This window comes from Haliotis rubra, unplaced genomic scaffold (genome assembly GCF_003918875.1).
Source record: "Haliotis rubra isolate DU_JTF1 unplaced genomic scaffold, ASM391887v1 Scf1062, whole genome shotgun sequence".
In the NCBI taxonomy this organism is placed as follows: Eukaryota; Metazoa; Mollusca; class Gastropoda; order Lepetellida; family Haliotidae; genus Haliotis; species Haliotis rubra.
In genome coordinates this window covers 197916-217167 of record NW_025764962.1, presented here as the reverse complement: position 1 = coordinate 217167, position 19252 = coordinate 197916, and the positions used below count along the sequence as shown (strand labels likewise).

General features: G+C 38.3%; 2 protein-coding genes and 2 long non-coding RNA genes across 15 annotated transcripts in view; 2 read left to right on the top strand and 2 right to left on the bottom strand.

Annotated features, from left to right (window-relative positions):
• Positions 1 to 19252, top strand: part of LOC124278500 (anaphase-promoting complex subunit 5-like) — a 130577-nt gene that overhangs the window by 43251 nt on the left and 68074 nt on the right. The window contains exon 2 of one of the 8 annotated variants that reach the window (XM_046714275.1): positions 8730 to 8732. The exons of the other annotated variants lie outside the window; for them this stretch is intronic. The gene's annotated coding sequence lies outside the window, so the exon portion shown is untranslated. The remainder of the gene's footprint in view (positions 1 to 8729; positions 8733 to 19252) is intronic. 8 annotated transcript variants of the gene reach the window in all.
• LOC124278640 lies at positions 1261 to 17963 on the bottom strand. Its single transcript, XR_006899142.1, has 2 exons — positions 17624 to 17963; positions 1261 to 1368 (listed from the first exon to the last, which is right to left on the bottom strand). It is a non-coding gene; the product is annotated as an uncharacterized LOC124278640 (long non-coding RNA).
• Positions 3291 to 12717, bottom strand: LOC124278468. 3 transcript variants are annotated; one of them, XR_006899099.1, is made up of 3 exons: positions 12710 to 12717; positions 4020 to 6666; positions 3291 to 3674 (listed from the first exon to the last, which is right to left on the bottom strand). XR_006899099.1 is itself a non-coding variant. In XM_046714183.1 (3 exons), exons 1-3 carry the CDS (start codon positions 4353 to 4355, stop codon positions 3558 to 3560), a joined length of 420 nt encoding a protein of 139 aa, XP_046570139.1. In that variant the 5' UTR covers positions 4356 to 4390; the 3' UTR covers positions 3291 to 3557. The 3 variants fall into 3 exon arrangements, 2 of the variants coding, with proteins under 2 accessions (XP_046570139.1, XP_046570132.1); XM_046714183.1 differs by lacking the exon at positions 12710 to 12717 and having other exon boundaries at positions 4020 to 4213; positions 4247 to 4390; XM_046714176.1 differs by lacking the exon at positions 12710 to 12717 and having other exon boundaries at positions 4020 to 4390.
• Positions 6656 to 7511, top strand: LOC124278616. Of its 3 annotated transcripts, none has more exons than XR_006899133.1 (3): positions 6656 to 6724; positions 7066 to 7122; positions 7315 to 7509. It is a non-coding gene; the product is annotated as an uncharacterized LOC124278616 (long non-coding RNA). The 3 variants fall into 3 exon arrangements; XR_006899134.1 differs by lacking the exon at positions 7066 to 7122 and adding an exon at positions 6782 to 6829 and having other exon boundaries at positions 6711 to 6733; positions 7315 to 7511; XR_006899135.1 differs by lacking the exon at positions 6656 to 6724 and adding an exon at positions 6762 to 6820 and having other exon boundaries at positions 7315 to 7511.

The following is a 19252-nucleotide window of genomic DNA, read 5'->3' as shown; positions in this document are numbered from 1 at the left end:
AACCCATCATTAGAATAGGGTACCTCACCCTATTCAAACACCCTTTCAGAAGTGATTAAGACTGAGAGGCAGGTAAACCTTTATGTCCTCATGGTTGCTTGTGAGTTATTTTGCTGCTGTTCACTCACCTCCTAGAGACATCATCCAATGCAATTTAGGGGGAGACTTTCATATATTGTAAACCAAAAGTCACTGTGTTCTTTAATCTGATTGGTTGAAAACCGTGATCAAATGGTATTCGATTCCCGGAAATTCGCTGCGTATTAATACATACAAACATCGCTCACACCATTGTATTGTTACGTCGTCAGCTGTGATGACGTCATTAAAATCATATTGTGACGTAAATTCCGAATGACGTCACAAATGAGCAGTTCCAGATGCTACCATGGGAGACAGCCGAAACGGCCGGCTGATGACATTGCACTGCTGTACCCGTACTCTATGTCAATGAGTGCAGACACAAAAACGTGTGTGGACCTTTTGGTTTACTTTTGTGTTTACAATGTTGATAAACGTCATGTGATGGATGATCATCTAATCTCTTGGTAAATAAGTGTTTTGTAGACAGCAAGGCTGGTAAATTGTTGGCATTTAGACTGTCTCATTAACCAAGCTTTACATCAAGCTAGCAGAGCAGGTTCGATCGTTTCCTGTTTCCATGGCAACAATTTGACTTGACTCTGTTCATAGTGGTGTGTTTGTCTGGACGATATTTCTAAAACTAATAGGTATTCTTTCATGAAACTGCACACACAAAGATAAGGTTGTCAAGTGGTGCCTTGTGCTACTTCGGTTGTTAAGAATTTATGTTTTGTCCATTTCCATGATTTTGACTCTGTCATAGTGTTGTGTTTGTCATGACCATATCTTAGAAGAGTACCAGGTTTCTTGCACAAACAAAAAAACAGGTTGTCAACTGCTGGTTTTCGCTATTAGGGATTTTTAAAATTTGTATTTTTTCCTTTGACTTTGATATTAGTGTGTACCTGACATAGAAGTACAAAGTTACGAATGCAGATTCCATGTTATTGTTTTGATAGCCCAATAACTACTCTTTTATGTGGACCGACAGATTAGACAGAAAATCTCTCATCAAGTTGGACTTTAAATAACTGTCAGATGGTTTGTTTTTTCGAATAATGTTCAGGCTGGGGTATTTGATCATATTCTGATGACTTGTCTCATGTTGTGAGAAATATATTGTGCCTACTTAGTGTTAATGAATATGCATGGAAAGAGTAACAAAGCAAGAATTAATGAAATAAAAATAGATGCATTTCAATGATTTGGCACATTCAGCACAATTTGTTACATTTTCCATCTTTTGTGATGGATGACTAATGCAGAGTCACACACACTGTACTTCTCCTCATCTCTGACTATTTTGTTTGGTTCTCATGGTTACAAGGAAAACTAAAAAGAAAAATCTAGTTTCAAGCAGCTGTAAAGGGCTCCATGATCTTTTTTGGCTTTATCCCCCAAAGTACTAGATTAGCCATTTAGAACTTTTTCAATTTACTCTTTTACTTCATCTCCATGGTGATACTTTAAACATGCAGCATAGAACCTCAGAATGATCAGCAAACTATGTCTATACATACTGCCAATTTTCAATGTGATCTGTAGAGAACTGATGAAGATAGCAACTACAGTGAGCAAAATAGACTTTTACTTGTCCTTGTCTCAGGAACTGTGTTGCTGCAATATGTAGGCAAAATCGGCAATAATAGCTTAAATGCAAATTTTAGTCAAGATTGGAAGACTGGTTTTAGAGTTACATGTGAAATCGTAAGAAAACAACCATGAAAGGTTTTTGACATATGAACAGATCACCGAAATGCAGCCATTGAAAGCACATGTCAGCACTTTTTGTGCTCAATGTTCAGAGTAGTTCCTAGGCTTAAAGTATGGAAATTTTGGAGGATCTAGAGCTCAGCACATTTTGGGAGACAAAGTACTCGGAAAAATATTTTAAGAAATAGCTAAAAATTTAAGTACAATATAGTTCCCAGATGGTGCCTTTTAGCCATGTGGGCCCTGCACTTGAAATTGAAGGGAATATGATTCCGCACATGTTCAAGAAATTTAGTTTTGGAGATTTTTGCTTTTGAAATTGAAATATCTGCCCTTTCCTATTGATCCTTGAGTCTTGAGTTGGTGGAATTATTTTTTAACAGATTTTGAGCTTTGGTTTTTGAGCTATTATTGGAACAAAATACTGCGGAATAATAAATAATAATCTGGACAATTACTATAGGTCTCCTATCCTGGGGCATGGAGCCCTAATAACCACACACAGATTGTCAGAAAGTTTCTTTGTTACAAGTCTCATTTGTCCATGTATAATCCCTGAATCAATGAAAGGCACTTTCTGGCTGGAATATTTGACCACCGTGTTTGTTATACACTGCAGTGATATTGCTGGAATATTGTGGTGTATATCCAGCCACTCACTCATCCAGTGTATTTACAGACCTTGCATTGCGAAGGCTGGAATATTGTGGTGTATATCCAGCCACTCACTCATCCAATGTATTTACAGACCTTGAGGCACCAAGGCTGGAATATTGTGGTGTATATCCAGCCACTCACTCATCCAATGTATTTACAGACCTTGAGGCGCCAAGGCTGGAATATTGTGTATATCCAGCCACTCACTCATCCAATGTATTAACAGACCTTGAGGCGCCAAGGCTGGAATATTGTGGTGTATATCCAGCCACTCACTCATCCAATGTATTCACAGACCTTGAGGCGCCAAGGCTGGACTATTGTGGTGTATATCCAGCCACTCACTCATCCAATGTATTTACAGACCTTGAGGCGCCAAGGCTGGAATATTGTGAAGTATTATCCAGCCACTTACTCATCCAATGTATTTATAGACCTTGGGACACTGATTCCACAAACGATGTCATAACTGTTTGTCAACATGGAGTTCAGTATGAATCTTGGTATTCCGTGATACAGTACAGAGATTTTCACAGTGATTCTTCAACAGTTTGTCAACATGGAGTTCGGTATGAATTTTGGTACTTAATGACACAGTACAGAGATTTTCACATGACGCCAAGTTGTCCCTTAGTATTCCTGGTTGTGTTAAACATTCTTCTCTTCGTCCGCATCATCATCTTCATCTTCCTGGCCTCCTGCTTCCCCTTCTCTACCAAATGCTTCCATAACGAGGACAAGCTCTGAGCCTTGTATCATTTTCTTTTCATCCTGGAGGAATAAGGAAAGTAAGTTTAGAGCAAGGACCATATAAAGTGCTACTCAGGAGATGGTCAAGTGGGACTTTGCTACTTATGTGGCACCAAGACTGGAATATTGTGGTGTAAAACCAGGCATGGCCTCACCTCATCCAAGGTTTTACACTAACAGACCTTGAGTCACTGACTCCACAAATGCTGACAGAACTGTTGGTCAACATGGAGTTCAGTATGAATCTTGGTACTCTGTGACACAGTACAGAGATTTTCACAGCTGCTGAGCTCAGTGTCATGTCTCAGGAGATGCTGCTGTAACTTTCATGACACCAAGTACTCCTGGTTGGGTTAAACATTCTCCTCTTCATCCGCATCATCGTCTTCACCATCTTCATCTTCCTGGCCTTCTGCTTCCCCTTCCTTAACGATGACAAACTCTGAGCCTTGTATCAAGTTCAGTTCATCCTGGAGTAATAAGGAAAGTAAGTTTAGAGCAGCTTCAGTTGTTGCCGGTTGACAAGTGCAAGACATGAGATGGTCAAGTGGGACTTTAATACTTTGTCAGATTATACTCCATATGGAAGACAACCACTGTTGGGAGCATGATACTCATAGTAACAGGAGTTCTTGAGATCGTTGAAGTTAACATCTATATTATTGAAATCGAGGGACACTCTAAATCTTTACTTGTTAACATTTGGCCCATGACTAATACCCCTTTGCTTTCTTACTTCTTTCACAATATGGGCATGTATTTTACTATGATTAGAAGTTTCTTATTAGAAATGCATGAAAATATGAACCACTTACCGGTACCCGTAAATAACCTTCACATTGGTTATTCCAGATAATGTCCCTTTTTGTTCCAGAGGCTATAGCTAGGCTGTTGTCGAAGGTGTTCTGTCTTTCCTGGTCAAATGATGGTCGCTCGCTGTCACTTTGCCTTTTCAAACTATCTGGAGTCTTTACAATAAGACATTGTTGTTTTTCTTTGGTTTGTGGTACGTCCATATATTCATTGAAAATTAGTTTCACGGTGTTTGATGCTGCCTTTCTTTCAGGTATTTGGAATGGATTGTCAGACATCCTTACTGCAGCAGTGTAATCATGTACTGGTACTCCTGCTAGGAAACTCTGACCAGACATAACTGCTTGTTTGATAGTTTGCTCACTAGTTTACGCATCATCTAAAGTTGGATCAGGTTGTGTGGAGTGAGACCTACCATGCTGTTGACTGTCTTTATGAGTTAGATTAGGTAGGCCATCCTGGTTGTATGGTACAAGTCTACCTATTGAGGGTGTGTGTGGAATATCTGTGATTTCATCAGTATCAGAATCACTCACAGACCCTTCTGAAGAACCATATTCTTGTAGTTTTGATGGTATGTGGTAACTGTCTTGTTGTGGGAAATCTTGCTCACTACCCTGAGGAGGTGAGTCATTTGCAGTTTGTTGACATTCAGACATTTCCACAGTTGTAGGTCTTCCATGGTAGTCCTGCAGTTTGGCAGGTAAACTGTACGATTGTCCTGTTTGTACATGTTGTTGGCTTACTTGGGAAGAACCAGTCATTTCTGTAGTTTGATCTTTACCAAGTCCGGCATCAGAACCATCTGAATGTTGCTGCTCTACACCCAAGGAAAGATCAGGCCTACCATGTGTATGGGGTGGGGACAAGGTGTTTTGGCGTTGGTTGTATATGGCTTCTTGATCAAAAGATTGGCTTGATGGTTGTAGACCTAACTCAGTTTGATGCACTGGTTCTCTGATGCTTTCTTTGCTAAAGTCAGCATGAGGATCAAATTGGCTATCTGGTCCTTCTCCAGGAATTACACTGGATTGATCATCCTTTATCTCTTCAGATATCTGTTCACTTATCAGAGTCGGTCCTAAATCTTTTATGACTTTTCCATAAACATCATTCATGCCAGGAATGTATTTTTTAATATCAACCCTGGTCTTGTCATCAGATCTTGTGTTGCTTAATGGATCATGCCAATCTTTTTCTTTCTGATTGAAGTAACTACTATGTGTTCTAAAGTTGCCTAATTTGTTCCCTTGCTTCAAGTTATTGTTGATGTTTTGATCAATGTGGGAGCTTGATGGCAAAGGTGTGTCAAAACCAGGCTTCTTCTCTTCATTCAATGATGCATCTGGTCTTGCTTCTGTAGCATCTATTCCTCTTTCATATGACTCCTGGACTTGGTTTCTATCAAACTTAATATTGATTAAGTCAGCCAGCTGTCGCTCGAATTGTCTAATGACAGATAAGTCAGTCAGAATGAGGTTTTTAAAGACTGTTGACAAGGATTCTGTAGTTTTCAAGTTAAAGTATGGAAGTGTTCTTTGCAGATTGTGAAGAAGTATCTTACGTCTGTGCTCATAATTGCATGTGTTATTGCTACTTTCATGTGTCGGTCTAGGTGAGGTAAGCATGTCCAATGGTCTGTTTGACATGTATATACAAGTGTACCCATTGGTTCCTGGAAGGGCTGTGGTATCACTATCAGATGATGAATGATCAGACGTGATGATGGATTTGTCTTGTGAGAACTCTGGGGAGAGGATCTCTCTTGAATAGTCTATGTCTTCAGAATCACTATGTTGTTTAGGTGATAGCTGCTGTACAGCAGTCTTTGGAATGGTTTCATTGGGATGAGGATATGAACATGGGCTGTGCTCTTTATTCTCTGGTGTCACTGCTGTAACATCTGTGTTGTCAAGATCCTGCTTCAAACTGTCAGTCAGGTTTGCTATTTCGCTACCAGATGACACTGGTGCATCATTAGGGGAATTGAAAATATATTTAACACTAGCACATTCTGGTTTTTTTTCATCAATCCATATCTGGTTGATTCTGTGTTGTGTTATTGTTTCTATTTCAGATGACTCTAATTCACTCATTGATTCTGAGTCATTGTCACCAGTGACTTTTTTGGGATGTGTTTCATCTTGATTGTCAGCTTGTTCTCTTTGTACAGTGGCATCTAGTTCACCATCACAATCTTTATCAGCTGTGTCAGCTTGTCCAACCACAGAGTGTTTTCTTGATGTCATGTGCTGGCTCTTGGCTGCATTGTCCTTCAAGTCAGGTTGAAGTAGCAGTTGTAGGAAGGTATTGTCAGGATAATTCAATATACTATAACTGTTTTGTCCAGATAAGTTTTCTACACTTTTGTCAATGTCTGCATGGTCACTGGCAATGGCTTCTTTTGGGTAGGTTTCATCTGGATGGGGAACACTATTTACAGATTCTTCATCACTGCTATCTCCTATCCCACTGTCTTTACTGCTTAGACTTGTATCATATTTGTCAGGGTTACAGTGCAGAAGAGGGCTTGATTGGTCATATTCTGTGTTCTGTGTGATGAACCAGAGCAGATGTTTGATGGCCTCAGAAATGCTGGTTAAATCGGCTAGAGATGTTCTATTTGTATCAGTTTCAGTTTTGGTACCACTATCTGTGTCTGATGCAGGTGTCTTCGGGTGTGTTATATCTGGATCTGTGACTGATGGTGGTACAGGTGTCTTCGAGTGGGTTATCTCAGGATCTGTGACTGATGGTGGTGCAGGTGTCTTAGGGTGGGTTATTTCAGGATCTGTGACTGATGGTGGTGCAGGTGTCTTAGGGTGGGTTATTTCAGGATCTGTGACTGACTGATGGTCTGTGACTGTGCAGGTGTCTTAGGGTGTGTTATCTCGGATCTGTGACTGATGGTGGTGCAGGTGTCTTAGGGTGGGATCTTGACTGATGGTGGTGCAGGATCTGTGACTGATGGTGGTGCAGGTGTGTTAGGGTCTGTGACTGGGTGGTGCAGGTTATTTCAGGATCTGTGACTGTTAGATGGTGGTGCAGGTGGTGCAGGTGTCTTTGGGTGTGTTATTTCAGGATCTGTGACTGATGGTGGTGCAGGTGTCATAGGGTAGGTTTTTTCAGGATCTGTGACTAATGGTGGTGCAGGTGTCTTTGGGTAGATTATTTCAGGATCTGTGACTGATGGTGGAACAGGTGTCTTAGGGTGTGTTATTTCAGGATCTGTGACTAATGGTGGTGCAGGTGTCATAGGGTAGGTTTTTTCAGGATCTGTGACTAATGGTGGTGCAGGTGTCTTTGGGTAGGTTATTTCAGGATCTGTGACTGATGGTGGTGCAGGTGTCTTAGGGTAGGTTATTTCAGGATCTGTGACTGATGGTGGTGCAGGTGTCTTTGGGTAGGTTATTTCAGGATCTGTGACTGATGGTGGTGCAGGTGTCTTAGGGTAGGTTATTTCTGGATCTGTGACTGATGGTGGTACAGGTGTCTTTGGGTAGTTTTTTTCAGGATCTGTGTCTAATGGTGGTGCAAGCATCTTCGGGTAAGTTATTTCAGGATCTGTGACTGATGGTGGTGCAGGTGTCTTAGGGTGGGTTATTTCAGGATCTGTGACTGATGGTGGTGCAGGTGTCTTAGGGTATGTTATTTCAGGATCTGTGACTGATGGTGGTGCAGGTGTCTTTGGGTGTGTTATTTCAGGATCTGTGACTGATGGTGGTGCAGGTGTCATAGGGTAGGTTTTTTCAGGATCTGTGACTAATGGTGGTCAGGTGTCAGGATCTGTGACTGGAACAGGTGTCTTAATGTGTTATTTCAGGATCTGTGACTGATGGTGGTGCAGGTGTCTTAGGGTAGGTTATTTCTGGATCTGTGAAGCATCTTGATGGTTATTTCAGGAATGGTGGTGCAGGTGTCTTAGGATGTGTTATTTCAGGATCTGTGACTGATGGTGGTGCAGGTGTCTTTGGGTAGGTTATTTCGGGATCTGTGACTGATGGTGGTGCAGGTGTCTTAGGGTAGGTTATTTCAGGATCTGTGACTGATGGTGGTGCAGGTGTCTTAGGGCATGTTATATCTGGGTCTGTGACTGATGCATGTGTTTTGGGGTGTGTTACATCTGGATCTGCAGGTTTCCTTAGGTTTTCATTCCCATGTCCATACTTATCCCCACCTTCCTTGAATGTGGCTTGGTTACACTGGCTACACTCTGAACCGAGGACTTTTGTTGTTTTGTTTGCATCACAAGAATCTCTCTTGCTGTTACTGTCTCTGTATTGTCTAGACTGCTCATCCTCTTTTGCTCCTGAAGGAAGATCACAAAAACCAACACTGGGTGTGGTCACTTGATTCTGGCCATGTTCCTTCAGTATTTCACTTGGAACCTGGCCACATTCAGAAACAATCAGGTTTTCATTTCTTATGCTTTTGCACTTAAGCTGTTGGTTGTTGCCAGTGTTGGGAATGTCTTCTGTGTCTGAAGTCACGGAGAATGTAGTTTTCCAGGCACTTTCACCTTCCCCGTCACCTGTATCTTGGGTTTCATTGCTTAGATCAGAACATGCATGGACATCATCCACTGAACTTGTGCTGGATTCAGGACTTGTCGAACAGCTTTCACCTTCCCTGTCACTTGTATCGGGGGTTTCATTGCTTAGATCAGAACATGCATGGACATTCATTATGCTGGGTTCGCCATTGCTCAACAGAAGGTAACTCTGCTACATTATGCTCAATAGTTACAGAACCATCGCAGAGGACCATTATACTGCAGTTGCACTGATGTGGGAGCAAGTTGTGGTGATTCTCGGTGGTCAAATCTGGTGGGATGAAAACAAGACCAAAAGCCACTGCCGAGCAAAATGTCCTCTTTCATATTTGGTTGAAGTTGGCAGAACTTGGTGTCTTTCATTATTTTCATGAACTTTTATGACAGGAGATGACCAGCGATTCTTACTCCTCACAAACCAAGAACCTGTTAAAACAGAAGCATTAACAGCTGATGATTTCAGGTCAAAGGGAATTTTATATGACTGTCTCAAATGAGACTTCGTAAAATCCAGAAAAATCCTTTGCATTGTGTTGTAATGATGTAACCTCATTATTGACATCGCTGAAGGATATTGAATTGAGTCAGTACTCGTACTGGGCAGTGCAGAAGCAATGAGGTTTATGTAAAACAGAACTAATACTTATACATTTAATTAATGAGAAGTCTCAACAATGAATCTAATATATAAATGATAAGGTTTATAAATAGTTAAACCGAGTATAACTTATATCTAAAACCAATGAGTACCTCATTGGAATACACAGATAATGCCAAACCAAGTTTATTTCTGGTCATATTTTTTCAACAATAAGGGGGAAAAAATGTGATTTTCCCCCCTCCAAAAATAAATTTTTAATATTTTTATTGGCCCAAAATGTAAATGTGCAAGAAAATGTTTTTAGATTGTTTTTTGCCCCATATACACTTCATAAATTGCCAAAAGTAAAATGCTTTTAGTATTTAAAAGGAATATTACTCTGACTGGCTATTTTTGTTTTTAATTTTTTACTCCTTCCTTTAGGTTTTCTGATGACAAAAATCCGTAAAACAAGAAATAAAATTGGTCTGGCCTAATAAAGATTGAAAATATGTGGAAAATAATGAAGTAATGTGGTTTATGAAAAATAATGATTTCAAACTTTCATGTAATTTTTCTTTATGGAAGAATGAAATACCATTACATTTGATATGCATTTGATATAGCTGGTTGACGTTGTAACAACGTTTATTTTCCAATATGGTGCATATGAATGAGTTTGTCCTCTTGTCTAGCTGAAAGCCAGTAGTACTTCATTGCCCTATAGGGAAAACTGACAATATATATAAAATCCTATTTCTAATCCTTTGATGTAACAGTGAATAAGATGGGTTTTACACTGCTTTTAGCAATATTCCAGCAACATCACGACAGAGGACATCAGACATAGGATCCACATTACCCCTCTGGGGAATCAAAACCAGGCTTTTGGCATGACGAGAAAATGCTTTACATTTATTCTCACGAAATGTGCACTAACTGATAACTGTAACTGATAAAAAATTAAAGTTATTTTTTTTAAATGATAAGTCATTTTATTGTTAGAACATCATTTATTGTTCATGAAATTCAAACTCAAAAGTCAGAAGTCAAGGAGAACACGGAGATCGCCAATCATGATTGGGTACCCATGATTGGGTAAACTAATTTGCATACATTGATCATCAAACTTATTATACAGGGTTTTTTTAGCTTAGTTTTACTGGAAATATATTTGACATAAGTTTGATCTGTAATATATTCTGATAAACAACAGAACCTGGCCATTATACAACTTGAATACAAATCTTGTAATCTACGTTACCGTAACACTACCGTATCTGTATAGAAACTTAGAAAAATTACTAGTGAAATGTTGCTTAGTAATACTATTACGCTGAGTTACATTAAAAGATACAAAAATGAATAACTGTTACTTTGTTTCATTCATTGTTTAAAGTCACATAGATAACATCCTTAAAAAATCTCTACAACTTTAAACTTATGAAGCAGTGTGACAAATCAGCTGAAATTTAGTGGCTATGAGATTGATGTTGTATTGTGCCAATATAAACAAGTAAATAAGGAATACTATCTAATGAATACATATACTTTTGTAAAATAATTATATGGTTATTTTCATTTTCATGGGGCAACTTGGATTACACTTTTATGGAGACATCATATTAAACATAAATTCTAAAAAAAATGAACCAAATGAAGATATGTTCTGGGTATGGATGAAAGGGATAGTACTTTATGTCTGTGATCTGTTTTGTTTACACTAGATGACTATTCACTTTGAAATATTCACTCAATATGTAATACTATCATTGGAGACACTTTGGTGATTTTACCTTGAGTCACACACATGAAGAACAGATCATTAACAATTTCTATGTCTCGGATATCTAACCTGTCGCCTAATAAAAACATGAAATGAAAGGTGAAATCAGTAAAAAAAGGTGTTTATTAATGCGGAGACACATAAAATTATAAATGGTGCTCATTTCATGAGAATAGGTGTGTAGCCACAAGGCCACAAGGCTACAGCACTGCTCCCTGTGTTGTAAGAACCCCACTGATAAGTCTGTGTCACAATCCCTGAACCACATTATTTCCCTACTGCCTAGACCCGGGAAGATCCGGGTTAGAATTGATCTTCAGTAACCCATGCTTGTCGTCAGAGGCAACTAACGGGATCGGGTGGTCAGGCTTGCTGACTTGGTTGAAACATGTTATCATATCCTAATCGTGTAGATCAGTGCTCATGCTGTTGATCACAGGATTATCTGGTTCAGACTCGATTATTTATGGACCGCCGCCATATAGCTGGAATATTGCTGAGTGCGGCATAAAACTAAACTCAATCAATCAATCAACCCTACAGCCTAGCCCTCCCTGCGATGCTAAAGCCCTAAATGAAGCAAGTCTAGATTTCCCCAGGTCCTGAGTGTCCCAACTCTCCTCTTCAATTTAAATGGGTTTATTTGTTACTAAAATTATACGAGGGACAGTCAAAAAGTAGTGAGCCTGACCTAGTAAATGATACAAATGCAGCTGTTTTTATGTTTTATTTTTCTACATATTATCTGTCAACCTCAAGCAAATTGGTTTTGCTATGTTCCAGCCTTACGATCCCCATTTTGTTTGAAATTTTATCTTGGTACCCCCCAAAAGCGCAAAATCTGCAATAAATGCACCACAAACTTCAGGTAACAAAATATGCAAGAAACATTTTGTGTGTTTGAGATAGGTAGACGTCCGCTAGAATCAAACTTAGATATTAAAGTGGATAAAAAAGCAATTTGAAAGTACAATCGCTTGTTAAAGTGATTCCCCTTTCATGTTTACTGAAACAGCTTGTTTTGGAGACACTACCCACCCCCGTTCAGATGATGAATTCATAAGGACAAAACTTATTCTAATGTTTTCACTTTTTCACACATGATGCTAAAGGTTCAAAGTAAATACTGAATGGTCACACAAGTGTCAACTCTCAGTATATTATAAACAGGGCCAGCTTGAATATCTGGACACAATGTTTTTGAAAGACTAAAATGAGTGTGTCCTTAAAAAAACAGCCCTGTCTAAACATAAATCAAGCAATCCAAATCTTTGAATGTTGATTATGATGGGTAGTCATCCAATACTATGCTAACATATTTTATATGACATTATCTGAGGGCATACCATTATCGAAGAGGTACTAAATGACGGATCGTTTTTCATTTTCTGCATTTTTTCGAGAAATATTATACCCCAATGTGTTGTGATGACTAATATCTCGTTAATCACATTACCCACATATGTGAATTTTTTTATACCACTTTGCTAATGATTCCTACAAACTAAAATGGAAGCTTTTCAAACATTGGACATCGAGAATATAGTTAGGCTACGTACTTTTTGACCGACCCTCGTATATGTTAAGGCACTAAGGCATTAGTCTTCACAATGATATAAGATGAAATTTAACATGGCAGTTTGATAATGATGCCATGTTTGGCACGTTTGGACAGGTTTCTTGATGGGACACAGTTAAACATTCCTTTGAATCAAACGTGTAAACAACAGCTGTAATTGTAATTGGAAGCTGAACCTACCACACAGTTTGACACTGATCTTCTGTACCTTCTGTGTGCATATCTCTGACGTGGAGCCACCGATAGATATCTGGGATTTCCAGGATATTTTTAATTTCATGCGAACTTTGGATTCCTCGGGAATGTGTTATAATAAGAACTAACTGACCTACTTTTTGTAACAGCTAGCTGTGTGCTTTTGTTACTCAAGTGTCCTGGCAGACGACACAAGACAACACATAATAGTGCTTGTGGGAGTTGTGTACACAAGAATATACACAAATAAATGTCATGTTGATTCATTTACATGTTGAAGGAAAACTGATTTGTATGGATAGTCAACTTCTTTATTGCAATGAGCGCGATGTTTGATTAGGTACTAACACCGTTATCAAGCATGTTTGCAAACAAATATTTGATTGAAATGTGTGGGAGTGGGATGGGTGTGGGGGACAATATGGCCTTCAACTTCTGTAATATGATGGTAATTGGTTGGTTGTTTAACTAGTGGTGTTCCGATTAATTGAAATGATCGAAGATTGGTCGTGACCAAACGACCAAGCAATCGATCGCATTTTCTCATAATCGAACATAAGCGATTTTGGAACTACAGTTTTAGTCTTTGCAACACTTGACAATGGAACATATCTTAGAAGTTGTCAGGGCCTGAAAACATGTTGAATTCTTAGAAAACTCACTTCACTAACTGAAAAGTCATGACTGAATATTTCTCTAAGACTCCAGGAAGTGTATATTCATGATATATTAGTCATCATTTTAAAGTAGCAAGTTGCATCATGTTATACATATCAGCAATAACAACCTGGATATGAAAATCTGAAAAATAACGCTAACCACTTTTTTTCGGTGATTGTTCGTTGGTGATGAAGCAATCATCAATTGTGAAATTTCAACCAATTCCTAACACTATGTTTAACGCTGCACTGAGTAATATTCCAGCTATATGGCAGTGGTCTTAATCGAGTCTGGCCCAGACAATCCAGATCTTCACAGGTATGAAGAATATGTTGTTGTGGAGTATGTTTGAACTCCGTCACCATTGGAATGAAAGTGTGGAAGCAAAGAGAGATAATATATGTACATGAGAGAACAACAAAAGTGTTCAGATAACAAAGGTGGACACTTATTGTGGCACTGACATATGTCTTCAACACTGCCACCAAGGTCTCATTAACTGAGGTAGGATATTTTGCTGGTGGAAGCAACTGAGTGTGAAATGAGACTGTGCTACTGTCTGTGAGGTTCACTCCCAAAAGTCAGACCTCCCAAAAGACAGACCACCCATAAGACAGACTCGTTGAGTACACTAATTAGCTGAGCCAAAGTATATAACTAGAGAACAGGATGTTTTATAATAGTTATTTTTTCACATGACTTTTTCCGATCACCCTTCTAGATGGCTACCTGTATGCCAAGAACAAGGTGAAAGGAGAAAGTGATGATGTTTCAGTGACTTTCTAATAAGTGTTATCTGTGCAATGACAAACGTGTGATGTAAAATAATATGGCGCTTGGTCTGATATGTTTGACAGGTACATGTATATAAATTATTGTTTTTGATAATATTCACAAGTAAATGTAATCTGGCAAATATATATGTACATATATGTTGATGCAATATGTCTCAATTTAAAAATCATAATTCATTACATGAATCAATAGTTAATACCTTATGTTGTCTTTTTTTATCTGGGCACATACCATTATTATCAAGGGTACAGCTTAATTAAGCCTTATGCAACCAACCATAAAATGTGTTGTTTTAAGCGGTCTGTCTTGTGGGAGGTCTGTCTAATGTGAAGATACCATCTGTGAGGACAATGTTTACACACAATTTTGCATACCAAGGAAGCATGTGTTAATTGATTTCTACAACTAAACAAGCAGACAAGGAGGACAGTGGATGCTCAGCAGAATATAATTTGGAAATGTCCCAAAGGTTCTGATCTATTTGTGATAAAGTATCATGGAAATGCACGCATTTTCAGATTTCTGCTGCGTGGATCGTATGCTGACTGAGATTAAATGTTTTATGTTTAAATTTAGTCAAGAAGACAAATATAATTTATAACAAGCATTATCAGTGGTAACTTTACAACATTTCTCATTTGGCATTTCTCGTGTCTGGTTAAATTATTCCACCCTATAAATCCAGGTATAATGAAATATGCTCATTGAAGCACAGCAGGGGTGGATTATCAGTTGAGTTCTGAAATACATCGATGAAAGAATCAACTGCTGATTGATTGATTGTTTGATTGATTGATTGCTTACTCTCTGACCTTTCTGATGCACTGGAATACAACAAATTGAGTTCAAGGGTTAATTGTTTGCCTAATTAATCATTGAAACAATGCTTCTGTATAAAATGATGTTATTAGTACTCTTATGAACATCCAAGGGAAAATCCTTATTGAGAACAATATTGAACAAACTTATGGATAACAACTTCTTTTATTTGTGAGTGCGACGTTTCGATACAGATTCTTGTACTGTTGTCAAGCATAACGAAGTTGTTATCCATAAAGTTTGCTCTATATTTTGAGCCCAACTTCGAAAATGCCACTCAAAGAAGAAGTTATTGAGAACTTCACATTAAAATTTGGGCTGATGAATGTCAGTTTTACGATCATGCGACCTGTCTTTAATGGAAAATTTGAATATCATTTTAACTCATTTAGTATCATTATAAAATTATACAAGTTCATATAAAGCGATTAACTTGTATCTTTTGTATGCATGAAATATTGATCTGATTGCTGAATCGTTTCAATCCTTACTTCGACCTTGAAGTTTTGAAAAACATAATTTTCGCAACTTTATCATCTAGCTCATAATGGATACAGTCAATACCCCACAGAGGCAAGCAAGCCCATTGTCTATGTATTTGTATAAGATCTCATGAATAAATCATCTCCAGGCAGGAATGGGAGGGCGATATAGGTTTGAACAGAGTTATGGCCCTTGTCATGTGTTGCTTGACTTAGTGCATGGTATTCCCAATGGGGACAGATTTTCTCAGAAAATGTTATAGAAAGAGAAACCAGATGTGATATGTGTTGTCACGATATGAATGCCTTGATGGTGTTCGCAAATGGAAACAGGTCACAATTTGTTACAGAGTTATGGCCCTTGTCATGCTTTTCTGGACTTAGTGCATGGTATTCCCATTTGGGACAGATTTTCTCAGAAACTGTTATAGAACGGAAACCAAATTGGGTATGTAATTTTAGAACACAAATGCCTTGATGGAGTTACAAAATGGAAACTGTTCAGATTCGTTCACGTTCTGGCCCTTGTCATGCGTTGCTTGACTTAGTGCACATATCTCCAATGGGAACAGATTTTCCCAGTAACTGTTATAGAACGGAAACCAACTGTGGTATGTACTTTCAGGGCATGAATGTCGTCCTGAAACTGTATGGCAGTGATGTTGATGACCATGTCTTGTTGCTGCCATTGCAGTGACTGGATATACTGGTGTCGCCATTGTTGCATTGTGAAAAAGAAACTAGAATCTGTTTTCAACAATGTTTTCAATACAGAGACCACCCCTAGTATAGATATTGAACGGAACTATGGTTACTTCTACAAGGAAACAGAAACTTGAACTCACTATGAAATGACTTTTGTCCGAAGCAGATGCAGTGGTATATTGTCATCTGAAAACAGTAGGTGTCGTTCATTCAGATAGGTCTAATCCACATCATGTGTATTTATAACATATAGCCTTATGTAGCTAAGTATGATTGGCCCATATTTTTAAACATTGCATCATCAAGAACCTCAACAGTTGCCTAATGAAAACATTTAGTAAATTCTATGCAGGAAATAATCTAGTATCATGACATGTTTTGTCTATTCACAGCTATCACGTTTATCATCTGACCCTATCTGAATAAAATCTAAGGAAATCCTCAGAGGAGATGTTTAGTTTCCACAGACGCGGACTCTGGTGCATTGTTTATATATCCGTCACAATTTGTCCATCAAATCATGGTGAATGTCTCAGAATGTGGTCATGCATGTCCCAATCTGCTTAGCCAAGAGTGTTTACATGGATTTCTCAGATTTTAAGTGATATTTAGTGTGGTACACGGTTAAGTCTACTGTATGTCATTGTGTACATACATGTTCCTATTCCTGGTTTCAGTCAAATATACTCTAGTTGTTTTAACACTCTAAATTGTGACTTTTCAAATGATAATATATCTGCATTGATAATTCATGTCTGATCTGTTTCACGTTTTCAGTTTCTTTAAAGAAAGACCTGTTGGCACAAAACAAAATCACAGTTTTCACTAAACTGTTCTTTCGTAATGAAATACATTTAGGCCAGATCAATTTTATTTCTTGTTTTACAGATTTTTGTCCTCAGAAAACCTAAAGGCAAGAGGGAAAAAATAAATGAAAAATATCACCAAAGCAAAAACCTACATGAGTAGTATATTTTTGTTAACTCTTTTAGTTTGTTTATAATTTTTAATTTTTGAGCGGGGAAAATTAATTTTTGTTTTCTTATTCTTTAAAAAATATAGTCGGCGGTTCCGTAAAACAAGATATAAAATTGGTCTGGCCTTAGTTATGTCACAGAAATGGGTGGTAAACATGTAGATTACGTTATTCCACATCCATATATAATCAAAGGAAAAGTTTTTGTCATATCAAACAAAATCAGTGTTAAACTTTTGCTGTCATGAATGATTTCATGGAAAGACAAGTGTTTCAATGTAGGGCAACTGTTCCATAGGCTTGTTCCCACTTCCCCTATATCCCATTTTGCCTACACCCTTATCAAAACAAATTTACACTTGAGCCTAAGGCTCGCATAATACTATTTTATTTCTAATATATGATATTAATGATATGGAAACACACTCGGTTAATAATCTCTCTTTATTAACTTTAGTACACAGCACATATGTGTACGTGATATTTATGCCACAATGACAACACATGAATGTCTGATATACATGTAGTATAGTAATTTGAAAGAATCAGATGATCTTTAAGTTTTTGCAGTACAATATTTACAGTTTATACTATTTTGTCCTTTTGAAACCTGATGCTTGAGAAAATTGACAATTTTCTTTCTTGGTTTCTGGAGCACTGATAAACCACATCTCATTTTCTCAATTTCAGATTGCCAGGTTTCTGGTTGTCTCCTAATTGTTATTTTCTTCCTCGGCCTACCTTTAGAATACAGCACCACAAACTTTAAAAATACGTCATAATTCCCTTTTACGTAATGTAATGTGATTTTGTTCGAAAGCACGTTCTCGAAACAATGCCCTATGACGCCTGCATGGCAACACGGTTGTCTGGCTCAGCGAGTGCGTATAAGCTCTGCTCACTGGTGTTTCATCTCTACGAGCTATGTCATTGCATAAGCCCAACGATGTTGAGAGTTTCCAGTAGTTGTATACCGGCGGATGCGCAATATTTTACAAGCACCAGTTTGAAATATTTTTCTTTTTTCACTAATACGCTCATATTTATTTGTATTGCGGGGTGCTGAAGTGTTATGTTTTGTGTATTTTGTAATTTTTTAAATTTACATATGTATTTTTGTCATTCAGTAATTTGCACCATTACACAGAAAAGTGTTTTATTAGTATTTTATTTTTCGAAGCGGTAATAATGCATTACACTAGACACGTCAGTCGTGTTTCGTGCCGGTTCGGTCAATGCATTCTATTTATTAGGATTAATTCAAGGGATTGGGGTGAGGGCTAGGGCTAGGGCTAGGGTTAGGGTCAGGGTTTATGGTTTAGGGGTTGGGGTTGGGATTGGGGACCTAATCCAATTTAGTCATGTCCGGTGGTTCGGTCAATGCATTCTATTTATTAGGATTAATTCAAGGGATTGGGGTTAGGGCTTGGGCTAGGGCTAGGGCTAGGGCTAGGGCTAGGGCTAGGGCTAGGGCTAGGGCTAGGGCTAGGGTCAGGGTTTAGGGATTAGGGTTAGGGTTAGAGTTAGAGTTAGGGACCTAATCCAATATAGCAGGTACATGTCCGGTGTAATACATGAGTACCATTTGTTGTTTTTCCTTTTTTGCATTTTAATACTTTTTTTTTCACACAAAAACGGGAAACCAAAAACGTCGAAAGTACATTATGAAATGGGTTAATGTAGAAATTTTGGGCTAATGGAAATTGGCCTGGAATTTGCACTCAAGCCTCTTTCACGCGCAACATAAATTTTGTAAAGTAATGATTCGAAGGCTAACTCACCCTCGTGCCGTCACTGCACATGCTCATGTCTCCCTCGTTCCTTAGTGCGATCCACATTATCCTTACAGTGTTCCCTACATCACTTTTCTGTGACAAAATCACCAATTTATATAAAAGAGCGTCATTCATGCATGCACCGTGAAATTTACGTATGACGCCTGATGTCAACAACCCTTTTCAGTTTGAGGCATATCGGCTCATTCCACGCCACACGTTAATTTGTAGATTACGGAATGGGACGAGTGTGCCAAATGGCATCGGATCCATTCGGCCCAAGTCTACCCGTAGCCTTTGTAATTGTCCGTGACCTATTCGACTCTTTCCG

Bases quoted from the DNA above. Each gene is read 5' to 3' on its own strand.
- LOC124278468 (XM_046714176.1), bottom strand. From the start codon at position 4,355: ATGTCTGGTCAGAGTTTCCTAGCAGGAGTACCAGTACATGATTACACT. The intron at 3,675-4,019 runs GTAAGTGGTTCA...TTATTACTCCAG, and splicing joins AAGGTTATTTACGGGTACCG to GATGAACTGAACTTGATACA.